Source organism: Erinaceus europaeus, chromosome 8 (genome assembly GCF_950295315.1).
Source record: "Erinaceus europaeus chromosome 8, mEriEur2.1, whole genome shotgun sequence".
In the NCBI taxonomy this organism is placed as follows: domain Eukaryota; kingdom Metazoa; phylum Chordata; class Mammalia; order Eulipotyphla; family Erinaceidae; genus Erinaceus; species Erinaceus europaeus.
In genome coordinates this window covers 106,896,706-106,918,088 of record NC_080169.1, presented here as the reverse complement: position 1 = coordinate 106,918,088, position 21,383 = coordinate 106,896,706, and the positions used below count along the sequence as shown (strand labels likewise).

The 21,383-nt window shown below is 40.5% G+C and overlaps 1 protein-coding gene across 5 annotated transcripts in view; it reads right to left on the bottom strand.

The window, feature by feature from the left end:
- Nucleotides 1–18,582, bottom strand: part of AGBL3 (AGBL carboxypeptidase 3) — a 72,571-nt gene extending 53,989 nt beyond the window's left edge. For 3 of the 5 annotated variants that reach the window (XM_060196612.1, XM_060196614.1, XM_060196615.1), the window contains exons 1-4: nucleotides 17,855–18,582; nucleotides 16,708–16,816; nucleotides 14,734–14,794; nucleotides 9,857–10,042 (exon numbers count right to left, since the gene is read on the bottom strand). In XM_060196612.1, the coding sequence (XP_060052595.1) occupies nucleotides 9,857–10,042; nucleotides 14,734–14,794; nucleotides 16,708–16,770 (310 nt within the window). In that variant the 5' untranslated portion in view covers nucleotides 16,771–16,816; nucleotides 17,855–18,582. Of the gene's footprint in view, nucleotides 1–3,546; nucleotides 3,849–9,856; nucleotides 10,043–14,733; nucleotides 14,795–16,707; nucleotides 16,817–17,534 lie in introns of those variants that run through there. The other 2 variants (XM_060196616.1, XM_060196613.1) reach the window with 2 other exon arrangements.
- Nucleotides 18,583–21,383: the final 2,801 nt, after the last annotated feature.

Below are 21,383 nucleotides of genomic sequence, written 5' to 3'. Positions count from 1 at the left end.
TCACCCAAAAATGGAGAGAGGACATGGACAGAATATTCACTATAGAAGAGATACAAAAGGCTGAGAAACACATGAAAAAATGCTCCAAGTCTCTGATTGTCAAAAGAAATGCAAAGACAACAGTGAGATATCACTTCACTCCTGTGAGAATGTCATACATCAGAAAAGGTAGCAGCAACAAATGCTGGAGAGGTTGTGGGGTCAAAGGAACCCTCCTGCACTGCTGGTGGGAATGTAAATTGGTCCAACCTCTGTGGAGAACAGTCTGGAGAACTCTCAGAAGGCTAGACATGGACCTTCCATATGACACAGTAATTCCTCTCCTGGGGTTATATCCTAAGAAACCCAACATACCCATCCAAAAAGATTTGTGTATACCTATGTTCTTAGCAGTACAATTTTTAATAGCCAAAACCTGGAAGCAACCCAGGTGTCCAACAACAGATGAGTGGCTGAGCAAGTTGTGGTATATATACACAATGGAATACTACTCAGCTGTAAAAAATGGTGACTTCACCATTTTCAGCCGATCTTGGATGGACCTTGAAAAATTCATGTTAATTGAAATAAGTCAGAAACAGAAGGATGAATATGGGATGATCTCACTTTCAGACAGAATTTGAAAAACAAGATCAGAAGAGAAAACACAAGTAGAACCTGAACTGGGATTGGCATATTGCACCAAAATAAAAGACTCTGGGGAGAGGTGGATGGAGGGGATAATACAGTTCCAAAAAGGATGACAAAGGACCTAGCAGGAGTTGTACTGTTATATGGAAAACTGGGAAATGTTATGCATGTACAAACTATTGTATTTACTGCCGAATGTGAAACATTAATTCCCCAATAACGAAATAAAAAATAAAAAAAATAAATGTTGACTTCACCATTTTCAGCCCATCTTGAATGGAGCTTGAAGAAATCATGTTAAGTGAAATAAGTCAGAAACAGAAGGATGAATATGGGATGATCTCACTCTCAGGCAGAAGTTGAAAAACATCATAAGAGAAAAACACAAGTAGAACCTGAAGTAGAGTTGGTGTATTGTACCAAAGTAAAAGACTCCGGGCGGGGGATGGGGGTGGAGAAGAGCACAGGTCCAAAAAGGACAGACGACCTAGTGAATGTTGTATTGTTATGTGGAAAACTGAGAAATATTATACATGTACAAACTATTGTATTTACTGTCAAATGTAAAACATTAATCCCCCAATAAAGAAATAAAAAAAAAAGAAAATTGACTTTGGGGGCCAGGTGGTGGTGTACCTGGTTGAGCACACATGTTACAATGCACAAGGACCCGGGTTTGAGCCCCTGACCCCTCCACTGCATGGGGAAAGCTTTGTGAGTGGTGAAACAGTGTTTCAGGTGTCTCTCTTTCTCTCTCCCTCTTTATGTCTCCTTACCTTCTCAATTTCTGGCTGTCTCCAATAAATTAAGGTAATAAAAAATTAAAGTTGCAAAAATTTCTTTAAAAATAAGAAAATTAAGTTAGGTAAGTGTTGTCATAAATACATGAGGCCTTAGCACCCACTAAAAAATAAGTCTGTTGAAAGAATAAATCTTGCTGTCTTTTTACCACAATAAGATATAAAATAATTATAAAAATGAAAAATGTCAATATATGTACATATATATGTAAAAATGTTCAGTGTCACCTGTAAATAAATATAGAAAAAAACTAAAGAAACAAAATGTACAAATCAAGCAATACTGATCATAAAAAATTAGACAACTATCTACAAAATGGAGACCCCAAGTCTTCATCTGAACTATTTCAGCCTTTAGGTTCATGATTAGTCAACAATTTGTTTGGCTTTATATGTTAACTCTTTTTTCCACCACCAGGTTCCATATGCTAACATGATGCCAACCAGAATTCCCTGGCCAGACAACCCCACCAATGTGTCCTGGAGCCCCACTTCCCCAGAGCCTGCCCCACTAGAGAAAGAGAGAGGCAGGCTGGGAGTATGGATCGACCTGTCAATGCCCATGTTCAGCGGGGAAGCAATTACAGAAGACAGATCTTCCACCTTCTGTACCTAGTAATGACCCTGGGTCCATACTCCCGAGGGTTAAAGAATAGGAAAGCTGTCAGGGGAGGGGATGGGATATGGAGTTCTAGTGATGAGAAATGTGTGAAGTTGTACCCCTCTTATCCTATGGTTTTTGTCAATATCTCCTTTTTTTATAAATATAAATTTAAAAAATCAGACAACTAAACAATGTTGGAGAATGTATGGGAAGCTAGATATCCTGGTTGTGAAGTAAAAGATTAGCTCAGGAGGCCCAACTTGTACAAATTTTATGTACAGCAAAGAACGGTTTGGTCCTAGCTCAATTTCTAGAGGACAGTCTGTAAGACCTAGAAATATTCTGCTTAATACATTTTAGATTTCTATTGGTGGTTTTGGATTATACAAGACTGTTGAAGCTAATCATGTGGCTATGGTGGGGGAAACTGGCCCATATGGCATCAACTTAAGATCAGAAGTTAGAGACTAAGTTAAGTCCTACAGGTACAACGAAAGGAAGTGACCATGCTCTAACAGAAAGCCAGAATATCAAAAACTGAGCAAGCTTTTCCAATGTATTAATAGGGTACCAGTTAAAGTCTTTTTAAAAAATTTTTTATTTGGGGATTAATATTTTATATTCGACAGTAAATACAATAGTTTTAACATGCATACAGTTATCAGTTTTCCACATAATAATACAACCCCCACTAGGTCCTCTGTTATCCTTTTCCAGTATCAGTATTCTCACCCCTCCCACCCCAGAGACTTTTACTTTGGTGCAATGCACCACAGTTAATGTATTTTTATTTATTTAGTTTACTGTGCCATTTTAAAACATTTTATCTATTTATTTATTTATTTGACAGAGACAGAGAAATCAAGAAGGGATGGTGAGACAGAGTGGGATCAAGACAGGGAGACATTTGCAGCACTGCTTCACCACATGCAAAGCTTGTCCCTGCAGGTGGGGCCTGGGGGCTTGAACATGGCAATATGTGAGCTTGCTTAACTGGTTGTATCACCACCTGGCCCTGAATAATTTTTAATAGTATTATTGGGGTCCAGGAGATATCTCACCTGATAAAGGACATAATTTACCATGTATGAGGGCCCAAGTTTAAGCCTACAGACCCCACAATGGAATACCTGCCCAAGAGAAACTTCACAAGTGGTGGAGTGTTATTGTGGTGTCTTGTCTCTCTCTTTCTCCCCCATCTTCTTTTCTGTATCTTACCCTGTATCTCAAAATATAAAATGAGTTTTCTGGGAGTGGTTGGATTGTGCAGGTGTAAAACCCTGGTGACAAAATCATCATTATGATCATGTAATAAATGTTACATATGAGCTGATATAGGAAGACTTTCAACATAGGTAGCTACATAAGACACATACTTTTACAGCTGACCTGGAAAAGCTTAGTTTCTGTATCTAGAGATGTCTGGATATCTGACTTTGACAGTTGGCCAAGATAAGGACAAGAGATTTATGATGCGCTGTTAAAAGTGATGGCATGATGAAATCTCTCTGGTAACCCACCATGGACAGTTTATTTATTGATGGCTTTCATTTGACAGAATACATTGGACAGCCTGGCTTGATCCGAGAGTTTGATGAGACAACTTCACATTATCAGAGAGGTGTACAATTCCAGATGGAACTTTTGATAGAAACCTTCCAAAATGAAGACTCATCACATAGCTACTGGTACTTTATGCAGAAGACAAGTCCATCTGTGTGTGAATAAGGACACAGGAGAGATTGTACATGAATGTCTCTTGGACTCAATGCTTTCCAGAAGTTTCTTTTTTCTTGTCTTGCTATATTCTCTGCCTTTAGCGATAAATGACAGTGTTAAGTGGAATCTTGTAAGTCCTTCCAAATAATCTTTACATCACCACAGTGAACAAAGCAAGATCTGTGTTACTATGTAAATCTGTAGGAAATAGATTTTCTGTAATGTTAGTAAGCAAAGTGAAGAAAGCTGTCAGGGACACCAGAGAGTGGATTATGAATCTTTCTAGATGCAAATACAGTGGATGCCATTGACTTGAGAACCAGGGAAAAGCTTGCAAGTATTCTAAAGACACAGTTAATAAAAGAATAGTGGCATGGCTCCCCCAAAGCTTCCATTAAACATGGCTCTACCTTGCACAACAGTGGTTCCAGTAGCTGTGATCTCCTTCATGACCACCGCCCAACCCCCGCCACCCCGCCACCCCCGCCCCGATCTTGGGAAACTGACAAGAAGCTGCATCTACACATACTCTGGAGTGTTACTTCACTTTTATTCAGAGTGGACATTAGGTCTATAGAGCCCCCAAAGCCTACTAAATATGTAACATGAAAGACAATATGTATGATATAATAACCACTGTTAATAATATCTTGATAAGGAAATTTATTTGGCACTTCAATAGGAGAGGCCAGAAATACAAGCTTAAAACTCATTGGAAAGAGACTCTGCAGTAAACATGAGGACTTACCAAGTAACCAAGAGGGTGAAGAGAGAGCTCCTCTGATGACTCAGATGACTGAGAACAGAATGAAGACTGAAGAAAATCTAAAGTTCTATAGAATGTGAGAGATTGAAAGGGGGTTTGAAGATGATAGTGAAATTGCATAGGTAGATGGCGAGAAGCCAAGCATGGAATGAACACAGGGCACTAGAGGAGAAGCAGAGGCAATTTCCTTTGGGACTCTGCTCTTGCTCTCACCACTACCAGAGGAGAGAGACTGGGTAGAGGTCATGCATTAGAAGCAGCAGAGATTTTGTGTAACTGATCCTTCTATTCCCACTGCCAAAGACTGTAATGGGGAAGCTGTGAAATAGATACAGAAAGGGGGGGGGTAGGGCTAGGTGGGGGATGGGGAGGCTAGAGTCCAGTGACACAGCAGTATTTTCTGTCTTGATTTCTTCCATTCTTTATTATGGGAGCAAAATGGAAGAGGGGGCTGGCAGTGGAAGGCTAAAGATGGGTCCAGGTTTAAAAGTAGATAAAGCTTGGATTCTGTGGCCTTAGCTAGGAACATTATAGGCTACTCTCCTCGCAGGACCTGTCTTCCTTGAATGGCAGAGTATGTTGAGCCAACTTCCCTTTGGAGAGTGGGGCAGTTTCTACCATTGTAGATCCATATTGAGGGTAAGGCACTGTAAAGGCCAACAAGAGGGTTTATGATGTTGTTCCTGATGGAGATGACCAGTGTCAGTGGAGAGAGGGATCTGTTAGCGGTCTAGGCCCTTCATGTCTATGTAGGAATCCCAAGATTCCCTGACTAGGGCCTGTTGGAGAGTAGGGCCCACTGTCCTGGAAAGTCCAAGCCATTGTTTCCATGAGGTCCAAGCAGTTGACTCCCAACTCTCCCTTTAGGTCAAGACAAGGGCAGGTCCCCCCAGTCTCTGGCATTTATGACATCTGGACCCCCGGACATGGGCGCCTTTCTACACATGCCACCTCCACCTTCCTTCTTTAATTAAAAGCCATGGATTACTATGTGCAGTTAACCTTAAAACCATCAGCAAACATCCTGATTGCTCAGCTGCCTCCCTTTTCTCCCCTGCTGCCCTGAAGTGCCTGCAATCTACTTCCGGAAAAATGTACATTATAAAACTTATGACCAAACCTTGTATGGTAACCTTTCACTTGTGATCAGTTTGTTGGTCAAAATGTGACTATGCATTGTGTTGCTCTATGTTTGGGTTAATGGTTACCTCAACCTTCCCCCCAAGTTATGGATATATTTACCTGCTTTTTCTTTCAATAAATGAATTTCCCACTGAGGTTTTCCCAGAGCAGACTGCCCTGTCTCTCTGTGCACTTTGCCCTCGGCACATGGACCTACCATAGGACCCCCGAGGTGGCCACTATGACCTCCTTCTCCCCAATGGCCAGGGGAGGCAGGCAGGACTTAGGGTGGCCAGCCCCACAAGGGCCCAGGTTGACGGGGTGGGCTGGTAGTGACCAAAAGAGTCATCACTAAAGTATGCTGGTATCTTGCCCTTATCCAGCTTTTGTATTTCTTACTTTGTCTGACAAGGCTAGCCTTGGAGTGATTGCGGGAAGTGAAATAGGAATTAGGTGAGAAGGGTATCTAGGTTTAAGTAGAAACTATGTAAGTACTTTATGGCATCTTTCTTAGGTCTTTCTATTTGCTTGCTGCACTTATTGAGTCACTACAAACTATTGTGCACTTTTACTGTAAGGTGTATTATTTTCTCCTAACATGTGCACATGTGCTCTATCTCATGGGCCCTCAACTATATGGAGGTTCTGTGGCTTTACAGGGATGCAGAGGTTACACAGGATCCTGTGCTGATTATGGATCCCAGATCAAATTGATAGGGTTTACAGTTAACTATGTTTTTTTTCCTTTTTTAAAACAATTATTTATTTATTCCCTTTTGTTGCCTTTGTTGTTTTATTGTTGTAGTTATTATTGTTGTTATTGATGTCATCATTGTTGGATAGGACAGAGAGAAATGGAGAGAGGAGGGGAAGATAGAGAGGGAGAAAGAAAGATAGACACCTGCAGACCTGTTTCACTGCTTGTGAAGTGATTCCCCTGTAGGTGGGGAGCCGGGGCTCCAACCAGGATCCTTACACCAGTCCTGGCACTTCTTGCCACCTGCACTTAACCAACTGCTCTACCACCCGACACCCCAGTTAACTATGTCTATATGCTTTTCCCATATTTGGGAGCTATTCTTTTACCTGATCCAGCTTTCTAGTCCTTTTTACAACTATGACCACCACCTCTCCAGATAATACCTTTGACCCACCTGCATGTTAACTGTTAGACTCAGGAAAAAATTAGTTAAGTCATGGGCCCCTTGGAATATATCTAAAATAGACCTACTAGCTTTTTCCAAAATAGAGACCCCAAATATCATCTGCTATATTCTTGCCTTTAGGTTCCTGATTATTAAACAAGTTTTCTTCTTTATATATTAATGCTTTTTCAGACACTAAGTTGCAGATGCTACCATGACACCATCATAACTTTCCTGGCAGATGACCAATGTGTCCTGGAACATCACTTCTCCAGAGCTCTGCTCCACTAGGGAAAGAAAGAGACAGGCTGGGAGTATGGATTGACCTGCCAACACCCATGTTCAGTGGAGAAGCAATTACAGAAGCCAGACCTTCCACCTTCTGCACTCCATAATAATCCTGGGTCTGTGCTCCCAGAGGGATAAAGAATAGGAAAGCTTCCAATAGAAGGGATGGAATGTAGAACTCTGGTGGTGGGAATCGTGGACTTGTACCCCTCTTATCCTATGGTCTTGTCAGTCATTATTAAATCAGTTTAAAAAAAAGGGATAAAGGGAGAGAGATTTCCTGTGTTACAGAATATATATATATATATATATGGCTACACTCAACTAAAGATATACTTGTTTGTAAGTAAATAGGAATTTATTTATTTATTTATTCTCACCAGAACACTGCTCAGCTCTGGCTTAAGATGTTGTGGAGGGATTGAACCTGGGACTTTGGAGCCTTAGGCATGAGTGCCTCTTTATATAGCCACTATGCTATTTCCCCAGACCTATTTGATATGATTTTAATTCTATAAATTTATAATTCTTGAGGGGGGGAAAATCAACTTTATCCTCTCAATGGAAATTAGCATATTCATGCATGTGGTCTTTGGCTCTGCATACATAGATGCCCCCACAATATATGCCCAGTAACAGTGTGTCAATCTGCATATATTCATAACCATATTACCATATAATATATGTCCATAAACAGTACTTAAATCTGCTACAGGTATATAGTGTTATGTATGTATACCAGATTCAATGTAAGGAGAAACTAAGTTTTTAAGAACTCCTGGTAGGGAGCATAGCACAGAGTTTTACATAAAAGACTTTTTCTGACACTCAGAGTTTGCAGCACCACCGCAAACCAGAGCTGAGTGGTGTTCTAGTTAAAAATTAATAAATAGGGGAGTCGGGTGTGGTAGCAGTGGGTTAGGAACACATGGCGTGAAGCGCAAGGACCAGCGTAAGGATCCTGGTTCAAGCCTTCAGCTCCGCACCTGCAGGGGTGTCACTTCACAGGCGGTCTGCAAGTGTCTATCTTTCTCTCTCCCTCTCTGTCTTCCCCTCCTCTCTCCATTTCTCTCTGTCCTATCCAACAATGACATCAATAACTACAACAATAATAACTACAACAATAAAAACAAGGGCAACAAAAAGGGAATAAATAAATATTTTAAAAATAAAAATAAATAAATAAATAGGGGTCAGGCAATGGTGCACCTGGTTAAGTGTTCACATTACTGGGTTACAAGGACCTGGGTTCAAGCTTCCACTCCCCACCTACAGGGGGGAGGCTTCATGAGCTCTAAAGCACTAATGCAGTTATCTCTGCTTCTTTCCCTCTCCATCCCTCTTCCATCTCCATGTCTTTCTTACCCATCAAATAAATGAAAGAAAAAATAAAATAAAATAACAACACCTAAGTAGTATCCAACTTAAGCAATGTAATTAGTATAGTGGTTTTACATATTATTTATTCACTAATGTATATCTATCAAATTTTATTGATTTTATTCACTAGTGAATACCTATAAAATCTTTAGTTGACAATTATATATACACTATAACCATGAAAAGGCAAAAAGCACAATGGAAGTGTTCTTACCATTCTTGTTAGAGAATTTGGAGTGGTTAGGTGTTAAGTTACTGGAGAGCAAAAGCCAAACATGGGAATGCAAACACACAGAAACATTTGAAAAATTCACTAAAATAAGCACTCATCAGTTATACAAAATTTCCACTAAAGAGAAAAAGATAGACACAAAGTATACAAGGGATGGAAAAACAGAGAGAAACGGAATGCCAGAGAGGTAGCTCAGTGGGTTGTGCACAAGGTTTCCATGCCTGAGGGCCCAGCTGTCCCAGGTTTAGCCTCTGGCAACACCATAAACCAGAGCTGCTCAGTGCTCTGTCGTGCCTTCTCCCCACCCTCCATTAAAATAAATGCACCTTTGAAAAAAAGAGAAGCACAGAAATAGCAAAAGATAAAGAGGCAATAAAGGATAAAGTTCCATTAAAAACTATGGGGGTGGGGAGTCAGGCGGTAAAGCAGCTGGTTAAGTGCACGTCCTGCAAAGTGCAAGGACAGGCTAAAGGATCATGATTCAAGCCCCAGGTTCCCCACCTGCAGGGGAGTCGCTTCACAGGCGGTGAAGCAGGTCTGTAGGTGTCTCCCTTTCTCTCCCCCTTTCTGTCTTCCCCTCCTGTCTCCATTTCTCTCTGTCCTATCTAACAACGACATCAATACCTACAACAATAATAACTACAACAACAATAAAAAGCCAAGGGCAACAAAAGGGAAAATAAATAAATAAAAAGAAAAAAAGTTAAAAAAAAACAAAAACACAAAACTACAGGGGTGGGGAGGCAAGGGACATGGAGGAGAAAGAGGTGAGAGGTAAAAAAGAACCAGCCTACTGCCTTTGTCTGTAACTTCACTCTACATGGGCATTTGAATATTTATTTATTTTAATGAGAGAGACACAGAGAGAGTAAAGTTCTATTCAGCTCTGGTGTAGGGATGTACTGAGGATTGAACCTGGAACCTCTGGGGCCTTACACATGAAAGTCTGATGCACAACTGCTATTCTACATTTTGAGCCCAGATGGAATCTGTTTTTGAAATAAATTCCACTTGTTTATTTTTTAAAAACTACTAGATAATAAAAAAAACTATGTATGACTCATTCTATATTTCTATAGGAGTACTCTTAATAACACAAGTCTCCTCAACAAAATTAAGATTGGTAAAGCACAATAGGTTTGCTAATTCTCAAAGCTGCTAAGGACATACCTATATGGCGTACTTTTTCATTGATGACTTCACAGTGGTATGGCCACCGTGTGGGGCTCAGGGGACCAGAAGAGGAGACACCATATAAATCTCGGGGTTCACGTAGGCGTGGTACCCATCTGCCTAGCTGATATTCCAACAGTATCTGTGTAGTCCGGGGGAAATACGGGTCACTGATAGAATCAGCTATGAAAAAGAACCAAATACAATCATGAGTGACAAGAAGGAAAACTACTCTCTCTAGTTTTCCAATAGTTCCTCCTTGCTTTCCAACATTACCAGTTTTTGAGTATTTGTGGATATCATTAACAAATATTTGTGGCATTTAAAAATAAAAGCATTCATGAAATATTGTCACAATTGATTTTCAAAACAGATCATGAAGTTAATGACCTATAAGTCTATCAGTTTAAGCTAAATTCTCATTGTGAGTCCCCAAACATATTTCCAGGAAGTTTTTGTTTTGTTTTTGCAAACTGTCTACTTTTGAGGTTACTTATTTTTTTTAAACTAGTTCACATTAAGGCAACAATTGGTCTCATGTACTAAACATGCACACTGGCCATAATTCCTTATGACCTGCCATTGGTTATATCCTCAGGTTGTGCTATTAGTGAACAAACACTGTGCCACGTCTTCTCAGTTATGTGTGACCCAGGAACATAATTCACACAGAAGATAAAAGGTCTCCTAAAGGCACTACAGAGAATTTGTCTCTTTCAATGTGAAGAATAACTAGATTAGATAATAATAATCACCCCTCAAATTCATTTTCTTTTGTTTTCTACAATGTTACATACCTTTAAAAATTTTTTTTGTATTGTCTTTTCTTTAGAGGATAGAGATAGCCAGAAATTGGGAGGGAAGGGGGAGATAGAGAGGGAGAGAAATACCTGCCACACAGCTTCCCCACTGACAAAACTTTCCCCCTGCAGGTGGGGACTGGGGGCTCAAACCCATGTCCTTGCACACTGTGACGTATGCGCTCAACCAGGTGCACCACCACCAGCCCCTGCACGTCCTTTTTACATGACCTGTTTCTATTTGTTTTACTGACTCCTCTTGTTCTTTGTAACCTTGAAATGTAGCTTTTAGCTTAAATTTACTTTTTGGCTCTTTTTTGTATAGGAGCAAATACAGCAATTGTGTCAGATAAACTGACTTTTACAGTACAACTTTGTTTTTACATGATTTGGGTTGGCTAGCACAGCCTCTCTGAACATAAATCATATTACATGCAAATACATAATGATACTATCTACCCCTTGTTAACTTTTCAGGATTGCTATATAGGTCCATTTATTTAACAAGTAGTTATTAGTTATGTTATATGCACTAAGAGCTATAAAGAGAAATAGGTGATTCACCTAACACACACACACAAAAGTCCCTATTACAAATGGTAAGAATACAGTTTTCTAAAGAAGAGATACACATGACCCCCAGACATATGAGGAAATGTTCTGCTTTGCTCATCTTTACAGCTTTCTGGTCCTTTTTCCAGCTATGACATCATCTCCTCAGACAATAACTAGGATACACCTGCATATCAGATTTCAGGCTCAGGGGAAAAATAAACAAACAAATGAACAAACAAAAATGATTATAGCCACAGGCCCTTTGGAATATAACTAAAATATGCCTACTAGCTATCTACAAAATGGAGCCCCCCCCCATTAGCCTTTAGGTTCATGATTAGTCAACAACTTCTTTGGCTTTATGTGTTAACTCTCTTTTCAGCCACCAGGTTCCAGATGCTAACATGATGCCAACCAGGCTTCCCTGGACAGACAACCCCACCAATGTGTCCTGGGGGCTCTGATTCTCCAGAGCCCTTCCCCACTAGGGAAAGAGAGAGGCAGGCTGGGAGTATGGATCCACCTATCAATGCCCATGTCCAGCGGGGAAGCAATTACAGAAGCCAGACCTTCCACCTTCTGCATCCCACAATGACCTTGGGGTTCATACTCCCAGAGGGTTAAAGAATAGGAAAGCTGTTAGGGGAGGGGTGGGATACAGAGTTCTGGTGGTGGAAATTGTGTGGAGTTGTACCCTTTTTATCCTATGGTTTTGTCAGTGTTTCCTTTTTATAAATAAATTTTAAAAAAGAAATGAAAAATAAAACCAAATTGAGATTTCACCTCACACCAGTAAGGTTATATCAACAAAACAGGAAATTATAAGCACTGCTGTGTATGTGGAGGGAGAGGGACATTGTTACATTGCTGGTGAGAATGCAAATTGGTGCGACCATTTGGAGAACAGTATGGAGAATCTTTAAACAAATAACAATGTAAATACCTTGTGATCCAGCAATATTACTCTTAGTCATTTAGCCAAAAGACATGAAAACTCTACTTCAAAGGGATATATGCTCCCCTATGTTTACAGTAGCATTATTTACAGTGTACATAACTCAAAATGTAAATACACTTAAGTGCTAATTATTTAAAGAAGTATCAAGATAAATTCTTTTTAAAATACTTGTTTTTTTCCCCAACAAATGGTGTTGGAAAAATTGGGTTGAAACATGCAGAAAAATGAAACTGAACCACTATATTTCATCAAACACAAAAGTAAATTCCAAATGGATGAAGGACTTGGATGCTAGACTAGAAATTATCAATACTTAGAGGAAAATATTGGCAGAATTTTTTTTTGTCTAAAGTTTAAAGGCATCTTCAATGATATGAGTCCAGTTACAAAGAAAACTAAATAAAAAATAAGCTAATGGGACTACATCAAATAAAAAAGCTTCTATACAGCAAAAGAAATTACCACTCAAAGAAAGAATGGGAGATCTTTACATCAGACCAGAGGCTAATAAGCAAAATATATAAAGATAAAAGTATATAAACTCAGCAAGAAGAAAAAAAATGCCCCCATCCAAAAATAGAGAGCGAATATGAACAGAATATTCACAACAGAAGAAATCCAAAAGGCCAACAAACATGAAAAACTGCTCCAAGACATTGTCAGAGAAATGCAAATAAAGACAATGAGATAACACTTCACTCCTATAATAATGGCGTACATCAGAAAAGGTAACAGCAACAAATGCTGGAGAGGGTGTGGGGACAAAGGAACCCTCCTGCACTGCTGGTGGGAATGTAAAGTAGTTTAACTCCTGTGGAGAACAGTTTGGAAAAAACACTCAGAAGGCTGGAAGTGGACCCTCCCTATAAGCTGCAATTCCTCTCTTGGGGATACATCCTAAGGAACCAAACACCCATTCAAAAAGATGTGTGTGTGCGTGTGCCTGTGTGTGTTAAGCACACATGGTGCAAAGCACAAAGACTGAATAAGGATCACAGTTTGAGCCCCTGGCTCCTCACCTGCTGCGGGGTGGGGGCTGGGGGGGGTGTTCGGTTCACAATCGATGAAGCAGGTCTGCAGATGCTTATCTTTCTCTCCCCCTGTCTTCCCTTCCTCTTTCGATTTCTCTCTGTCCTATCCAACAACGACAGCAATGACAACAACAATAATAACAACAACAATGATAAACAAGGGCAACAAAAGGAAAAACAGCCTCTGGAAGTAGTGGATTTGAGTGCAGGCACCAAGCCCCAGCGATAACCCTGGAGGAAAAAAATAAATAATAAATAAATAAATAAAAATAAATAAATAAATCTGTGTATACTTATGTTCATAGCAGCACATTTTGTAATAGCCAAAATCAAGTTGTGATGTGTGTGTGTGTGTGTGTGTGTGTATGTTACTCAGCTATTAGAAATGGTGAATTCACCTTCTTCACCCCATCTTGGGTGGAGCTTCAAGGAATCATGTTCAGTGAGGTAAGTCAGAAAGAGAAGGAAGGATATGGGATGATCTCAGTCATGGACCAAAGTTGAAAAACAATATCAGAAGGGAAAACACAAAGCAGAACTTGGACTGGAGTTGGTGTATTGCACCAAAGTAAAAAGGAGGACCTGGTGGCGTTGAATTGCTATGTGGAAAACTGAGAAATGTTATTATGTATGTACAAATTATTGTATTTTACTGTCAGCTATAGACTATTAATCCCCCAATAAAGAAATTTAAAAAACGTAATTTTATTATTTTTTTTCTGAGACAGACAGAAATTGAGAAGGAAGGGGAAATGGGGAGAGAGACAGTTACAGCACTCCCTCAGCACTTCTGGAGCTCCCCCTGCTGCAGATTGGCACTGGGGCTTGAACCCTGGTCTTTGTGCACTATACCATGTTGTTCCATATGGAGCACCACTACCCAGGTCCTCAAGGTAAATTTTTATGATAAATTCAGTAACAGCCATGCTCACTAAAAATTTTCACTTAGAAGTTTGAACTCCAGAAAAAAAAGTTTGAACTCCAAAAGGTCTTTTAAAAGTAGATGTATTTCTCTCATCCAATACTAGTAATAAATTTCCCATGATATTTAATCTGACTTTTTCCGTAGTTCCTTCACCTTATTTTTTTTTCTTTTCCATGTTTAATTTTTAAAATGTTTATTTATTATTGGATAGAGACAGAGAGCAACTGAGAAGGGAGGGGAGATAGAGACGGATGAAGACAGAGAGACCTGCAGCTCTACTTCACCAACCAGAGGCTTGAACCCTGGTCTTTGTGCACTGCACCTCTTATTTTTCATCTACAGGGTTTTAGCTTTTTAATTTATTTTTATTTCCTTTACTTATTAAGTAGAGACAGAAATCAAGATGGGAGAGGGTTGTAGAGAGGGAAAGAGAAAGGGAGATACCTGCAACACCGCTTTACCACTTGCAAAGCTTTCCCCCTGCAGGTAGGGACCAGGCTCAAACCAGGGTTCCTGCGCACTGTAACACCTGTGCTCAACCAGATGCGCCACCACCCGATCCCTACAAGGTTTTATTAAGGGAGAGTATGTGGATATATGCAAACCTGTGAAAAATGTACACGGGTGGATATCTGCACTCACAAATTTCATAAAGGTATCTTCATCCTAGAACAAGAGAATTCAAAAATGTTTCTCATTTAAAACCCAACAGTTTCCAGATCCAGAAATGTTCAATATATATTAGTACTTAGAATTGAGTGCATGCCTTCAGTTTTTAATAGATGAAAAAAATGGGGGGTAGATAGCATAATGGTTATGGAAACAGACCCTCATGCTTAAGACTCCAAAGTCCTAGGTTCAATTCCATGCAACACCATAAGCCAGAGCTGATCAGTGCTCTGGTAAGAAACAAACAAACAAAATTATTAAGGATTACTGGTGTCAAAGCATCCAACACATCAAGGAAAGAGAAACAGGTTGGGGGTGTGGATCAGCCTGACAATACCTATATCCAGAAGAGAAGGAATTACAGAACCAAAAGACCAGGTGGTGGTATACCTGGCTAAGTGCACATATTACAGTGCACAGTGACCCAGGTTCAAGCCCCTGGTCCCCATCTGCAGGGGGAAAGCTTCATGATGTTGAAGCAGTCTCTCTGTTTCCCTCTCCCCTCTCAGTTTCTGTCTCTGTCCAATAATACATAAACAAATAAAAATATTCAAAAAAAGAAATTACAGAAGCCAACCTTTTTCCCCCCATAAAGAATTTTGGTCCATACCCCCAGAGGGGGAGAAATGTTAGGGGAAGATGAGGACTAGAGTGCTATCAACTTCAATTCTATCAGGACCCAGAGAGAGATGAGAAAAAAAAAAAAGACATTTAGAAGTGGTAATAGGTATAGGTGTGACTTATAAAGGAAGAAAAGGTAGGAAAAAAAGGGGGAGGGGATATATGTGTGTATATATATATATATATATATATATATATATATATGTATATATATATATATATACTCAGTAGGAAAATAGTTATAAATAAATAGTCTACCCAAATCTGTGACCTTGGGAGAACCTGTGCAATTTTCAGTGGAGGAAATGGGGATACAGAACTCTGGTGGTGGGAACAGTGTGGAATTGTACTTGTTATCTTGTAAATTTGTAAAACCATGTTAAGCCACTAATTAAAAACTCTATCATCTTTCATTCCTCTTCTTCCATGGGGTAAGGTAATGTTGATGACTGTATAGAAAAATAAATAAAGGAATAAAGTTTAAAGGCTCTTGGTAAACTTGACACATGAATTTGAAATAGGAATGAAATTTTTAGAAAGGACAAAACACACAGGAAGCTATAGACATAGTTACTGTGGGTATAGTTTTGGGAACTTAACTTACATAATGGTAATTTATACTTAATTAAATAGTGAAGGAAATCTGAGAAATATGTATTGAACCTAAAATTATAAATATATGTAATTAAAAAAAAACAGCACTGCTTAGCTCTGGCTTATAGAGGTACTGGGGGACTGAACTAGAAACTTCAGGGCCACGGACATGAAAGACTTTCACAAAACTATTATGCTATCTTCCCTGTCCCTGAAAAGGTATTTCAAAATATGGTATTTTGCTGCTTTCTTCTTCCTATACGGTCTTTCCTTTGTTACATCAGAGTTACATTAAACTTATTATGGTGAAGTACATTTAGCTGAGAACACTGGTTACTCTAGTATTCTGACATGTATAATACAAAAGTAATAATTAGTTCATGTCAGAAAATAGGTGGACATGAATTATATACATAACATCTTGATAAAAGGGCACACATTTTAGTACAACCTAGAAGAACCTTGGCCAAAAAACATTCATAAATGACACTATCTTATACAGTCTCTCTAGATAAGACTATTGCCCACAGTAATATCAAGACTGACAAATTATTTCCCATTTGTCAACAACAACTGATTTAAACATCAAGTGGATTTTGTATCAAACTCATTTCGTAAGACTCCCGCTGTGAATTGATAGCATATAACACACACACTAGCTCAAATTAAGGCGGATAAAGTTGAAGAAGACATACGGACTCATCTTCATCACTGATTGTTCTGTCTGAGTAATCTTCCTTTTCAGAATCTTCCGACATTTCTTTCAGGAGTTGACCCCAAAATTTCTGTTATTTTGTGAACACACTGTAAAACAATTCTTAAGAAGGTCATTGGATACAATAATGAGCACCCCAAATATATTCAGCTGTACTTAAGTGACAGACTTCTCTAGAAACTTGAACACAATTTTCTATTTAAAGATATGAAGGGAATTTTCACTTTTATGGGAGACAAAAATCATAATACAAATAAATAAATTAAAATGGTACAAATATATATACACATTCCCCCCCCCCCCTCATAGTACCTGCAAATTCAGTTTGGTACTGTGAAATCAACCATCAAAGGGCAGGGGGCTTATTCAGGTAGTGAAATGTAGCAGTGCAGTAAAAAAAAACAAATATTTTTTGGGGTTAAATTTTCCATTGATTTCTAAAATCAAATGACTACAAGAGGCTACTCATTATTTTATGTTGGTTAATATTCTGTAGATGCTGCCTCTGTTCAATTATGTTACTCTTGCTGGCATTTCAGTGACAGTGGGAAGGTAGTTCAGATGATGATTATTACTTCACATATGCAAGATTCTTCACCCAAGTTAAAACAACAGGGTGTTTTAAGGAAATAAACCCTTGTCAGAACTCGATGACTTCTGAGTGTCCAGAGAAATTTGCTTGGCAGAGAGCATGGGCCACACAGAAACAAGCCCAAGCTTCCTAGCAAATAAAAACAAAATTATCAGAGCAAAGAAGAAGAAAAAGAAAAAAGTATGCTGAGTGCCATTTTCTTACTTGGGGCTTACCTCCAACTCCCAAAGTTAGAATTGTGGAATAGTCTCAAGTCTTTTTTTTTTTTTTTCAAAGATTAAAAAATCTTTTATTTATTATTGGATAGAGACAGAGAAATTGAGAAGGGAGTGGGACTTGGGGAAGGGGCAACTAGAGAAGGAAAGAGATGGAGGGACATCTGCAGCGCTGCTTCACCACTTGTGAAACTTTCCCCCTGCAGATGGGAACCAGGGGCTTGAACCAGGGTCCTTCCTGGCACACTGCAACACGTGCGCTTAAGCAGGTGCGCCACCACCTGGACCCAGAGCCTCAGATCTTGCTTCTAGTTCCTTACATGTGCACACGAGGCACAGCTGACCCGCTGCAGAGGAAGATCTGAGTGCAGGAAGTCACAAGCGTGCACACACAGGGGTTCTCTGCGGGAGTGGCCCTTGGCTGGGTTTCTTCCACGTTGGAAGCAGAAGCCACAGCAGGTGTGTCGGAGCCCAACCCCGGCGGGGGGATGGTGGCTTTTTTTTTTTTTTTTTTTTTTTTTTTTTAGCAGGAAGGATGCTGGAAACCAAGCACAGCAACTCCTGTTGGCCAGGTCCTCCTCCTACACTCACTGCTCGACAGCGCCGCCCTGTGGGAAGAAGCTCATTTGCTGGGACCGGCTTTCTTTTCTCCTTTTCCTTTCCTTTCCTTTCCTTTCCTTTCCTTTCCTTTCCTTTCCTTTCCTTTCCTTTCCTTTCCTTTCCTTTCCTTTCCTTTCCTTTCCTTTCCTTTCTTTTCTTTTCTTTTCTTTTCTTTTCTTTTCTTTTCTTTTCTTCCTGGACACTTGCAAGGCGCACCCCAGCCCAGCGCTCTCCAATCCTTCTGGGTTCTTCTATCCCTCCAGCTTCCGCCCTTAAGCTCGGACCAGGCTAGTTATCCGTCAGCTGCCACGAATAGGCGTCTGCCCCCCTCAGATACTCAAAGTTGGATGGGAAGATGGTCGCAGTGGTTCAGTAGTCTAAGTCATACCCATCACCTTGTGGCTGGCTCGTTACCAAGGCAACGAGACTACCCTCGCGAGATTAAAGGCCATCCACGAATAGAAATGAGTCCACGCGGGATTTCAGCTAGAGGAAGTGGAAAGCCCAGGGGATGATGGGAGTAAGGGGCAGAGATTCCCACCCTGGGGGAGGACAGAGCGCTGCGCTTGGTGGGAAACTGTAGGACAAGGAAGGCTGATGGCGGCTTGTTACGGCCTTCTGCAGGTGGCCAGTTTGCCAAGTCCCATCTTTGTGGACACAGTAAAGCATCCTGCTTAAGACTTGTGTATTTCTCGGCGCCGGGTGGTGGCGCACCTGGTTGAAAGCACATGTTAAAATGCATAAGGACCTGGGTTCGAGTCCCCCGTCCTCACCTGCAGGGGGAAGGCTTTGCAGTGGTGAAGCAGTGCTGCAGGTGTCTCTCTGTTTCTTTCCCTATAACCCCCTTCCTTCTCAGCTTCTGGCTGTCTCTGTCCAATAAAGAAAAAAAACTAAAAAAAAAAAAGAGAGAGAGAGACTTGTGCATTGCTTTGGTGCAATACACTGAAAGAATCCAAATATTACTTTGTGTTTAGCTTTTTTGTTCTTGTTTCTTTTTCTTCTCTTGCCTTTGTTTTATTGGGACGTTAAAGGTTTACAGTACACCTGTTGACAGATGGGTACAATTTCACATCTCTCCCTGATATGTGTCTGCAAAGCACTCTCACCTCCCACTTAGGCCCTTTTCCATCATCACATACCAGGGACCTGAAAGCTCCTTCCTCCCTCACTCCCCACTAGTCCCTCTCCTTGTCCTCTTTCCCCAGAGTTCTTTCCTTTGGTGCAATACACCAAACCAGTCCAAGGTTTACTTTGTGTTTCCACTTTCTGTTCTTGTTTCTTAAGTTCTGCCTTCGAGCGAGATCATTCCATATTCATTGAGGCCCTGGTGCATGGTGATGGAAAAGGACCTGAGTTGGAGATAAGAGTGTTTTGCAGACACCTTTCATGAGGAGATCTGAAATTTTACTTGTGTCAAAAGCTGTACTGTATACAGTATACTGTATAGCTGTACTGTATACGATTAACTCCCCCGATTAAAAAAAAAAAGGGGGTGGGGCATATGCATCGTTACTCTTCATTGTACACTCAGTTGTTTCCTGAAGTTGTGTGGCTAATGATATTTATTCTGCTTGAAAAATGAGCCTTTGCAGACTTGATAGAGGGGTCATAGTGTTCTAAGGTGAAATCTCAGTTATTGGCTCAGAGATTCTTTAGGAGTCGTAGTCTTGGGCTTGACAAACAACGCATTTGGGTGGTGCTCCTGTTTTTCCTGTTCCCATATTGAGGAGAGCTTTGTGCCCCCCTACCCCCATGAAAAGAAGCCACTGTGTTGTGGTAAAACCGCAGAAAGCATAGAAGAATTATTTGTGACATCAGAGAAGTCAGTGGTCATGTGACTCTAAAAGTTTTGTCATAATTTGAGCAAGGAAGCTCCAACTGGCCTGGGAGTCACTGACTCTTCTGGAATCTAATTTGGCCTTAAGCTATTAGCATGTAGGATAGCCTAATGTAGGACCAAACCTCACAAGACTGTTCTAACTTCAATTCTTGAGATGTGTCTCAACCAATAAACTAACCAGGACTTAAGGATCACCCCCATAGTGAATATTTTTTCTTAATCTCTCTGTCATTAGAAAAGTTAGTTTGTATTCTTTGTATATACAATCTGTTTGAATTTTGGGACTACAGTGAAGCATCATTCTTTTAAGCATACAAAAATCAGGTGTTAAGAACGCTCTCTGACTATACAACAAACTGGAGAGAATAAGTGGTGTTTCCCAGGTCCTGTGTGATGTCTCATGACAAACTCAGGAAAATTTCCCCTTCCCCATAACTGCTTCTGAACTCTGCAGTGAAGAAGCTCCTATAACCATATGAGACATGTTTATTCATTTGCATAACATTTTGGCCGCTTCCGGCTACTAAAAGTTCCATTTTGATATTAAGTTTTCATTCTTTTATTTGCTATTATGTTTATTTTACTATGCTGGCCCTGAGGAGAGGCATGTGTTCTTACAGATGAGTTCTCCTCTTGTGGAGGGTGGATTGAGACTGGGGTTTCCCAACAGCTAGTGATTGGAATCAGTAGGGTTGTCCTTGAGGTAGTTGGGTGGAGTTTGTAGATTTTCTATGGGGGGGGGGCGTGGTAGCTGATCTAGTGAGGAGGCAACTGGTCCAAATAGTTATGATGGAAAATGAATCGATGATGACTGGGTCCAAGATGATCCAGCAGTCCTCACAGCAAATATGCCAAGGTTTGGAGGTCTTGTGACTAGCATGCTCTGAGGTAGATTCCCTAGCAGGGCTGAGTGGGCAGAGTCAAGTGTCTGCCTGTATCCTCTCTAAGCTTAGCAGGTGGCCATTAGTCCTCTTAAGACTCAGAGGGAAGTAGGCCCTTGGCCAGGTTTCTGCTGCAGATACGAGAGTGCAGAAATGTCCATGTCCAGTGAAAAAGCAATTACAGAAACCAGAACTCCTACCTTCTGCACCCCAAAACCAATTTTGATCCATATTTCCAGTGGGGGAGAAGTGACAGGAAGACGATAAGAGGGCTCTGATTTCTAACTCTACCAGGACCTGAAAGGGGGGTGGATGGGGAAGGAAGGGACCTTTGTGCAGATGCTACCATGATGTCAATCTGACTTGCCCGGACATACGACCTCACCAATGTACCCTGGAACCCTGCCTCTCCAGAGCCCTGCCTCAGTAGGGAAAGATAGGGACAGGCTGGTAGTATGGATCAACTTGTCAATGCCCATGTCCATACGAGAAGCAATTATAGTAACTAGACCTTCTGCCTTCTGAACT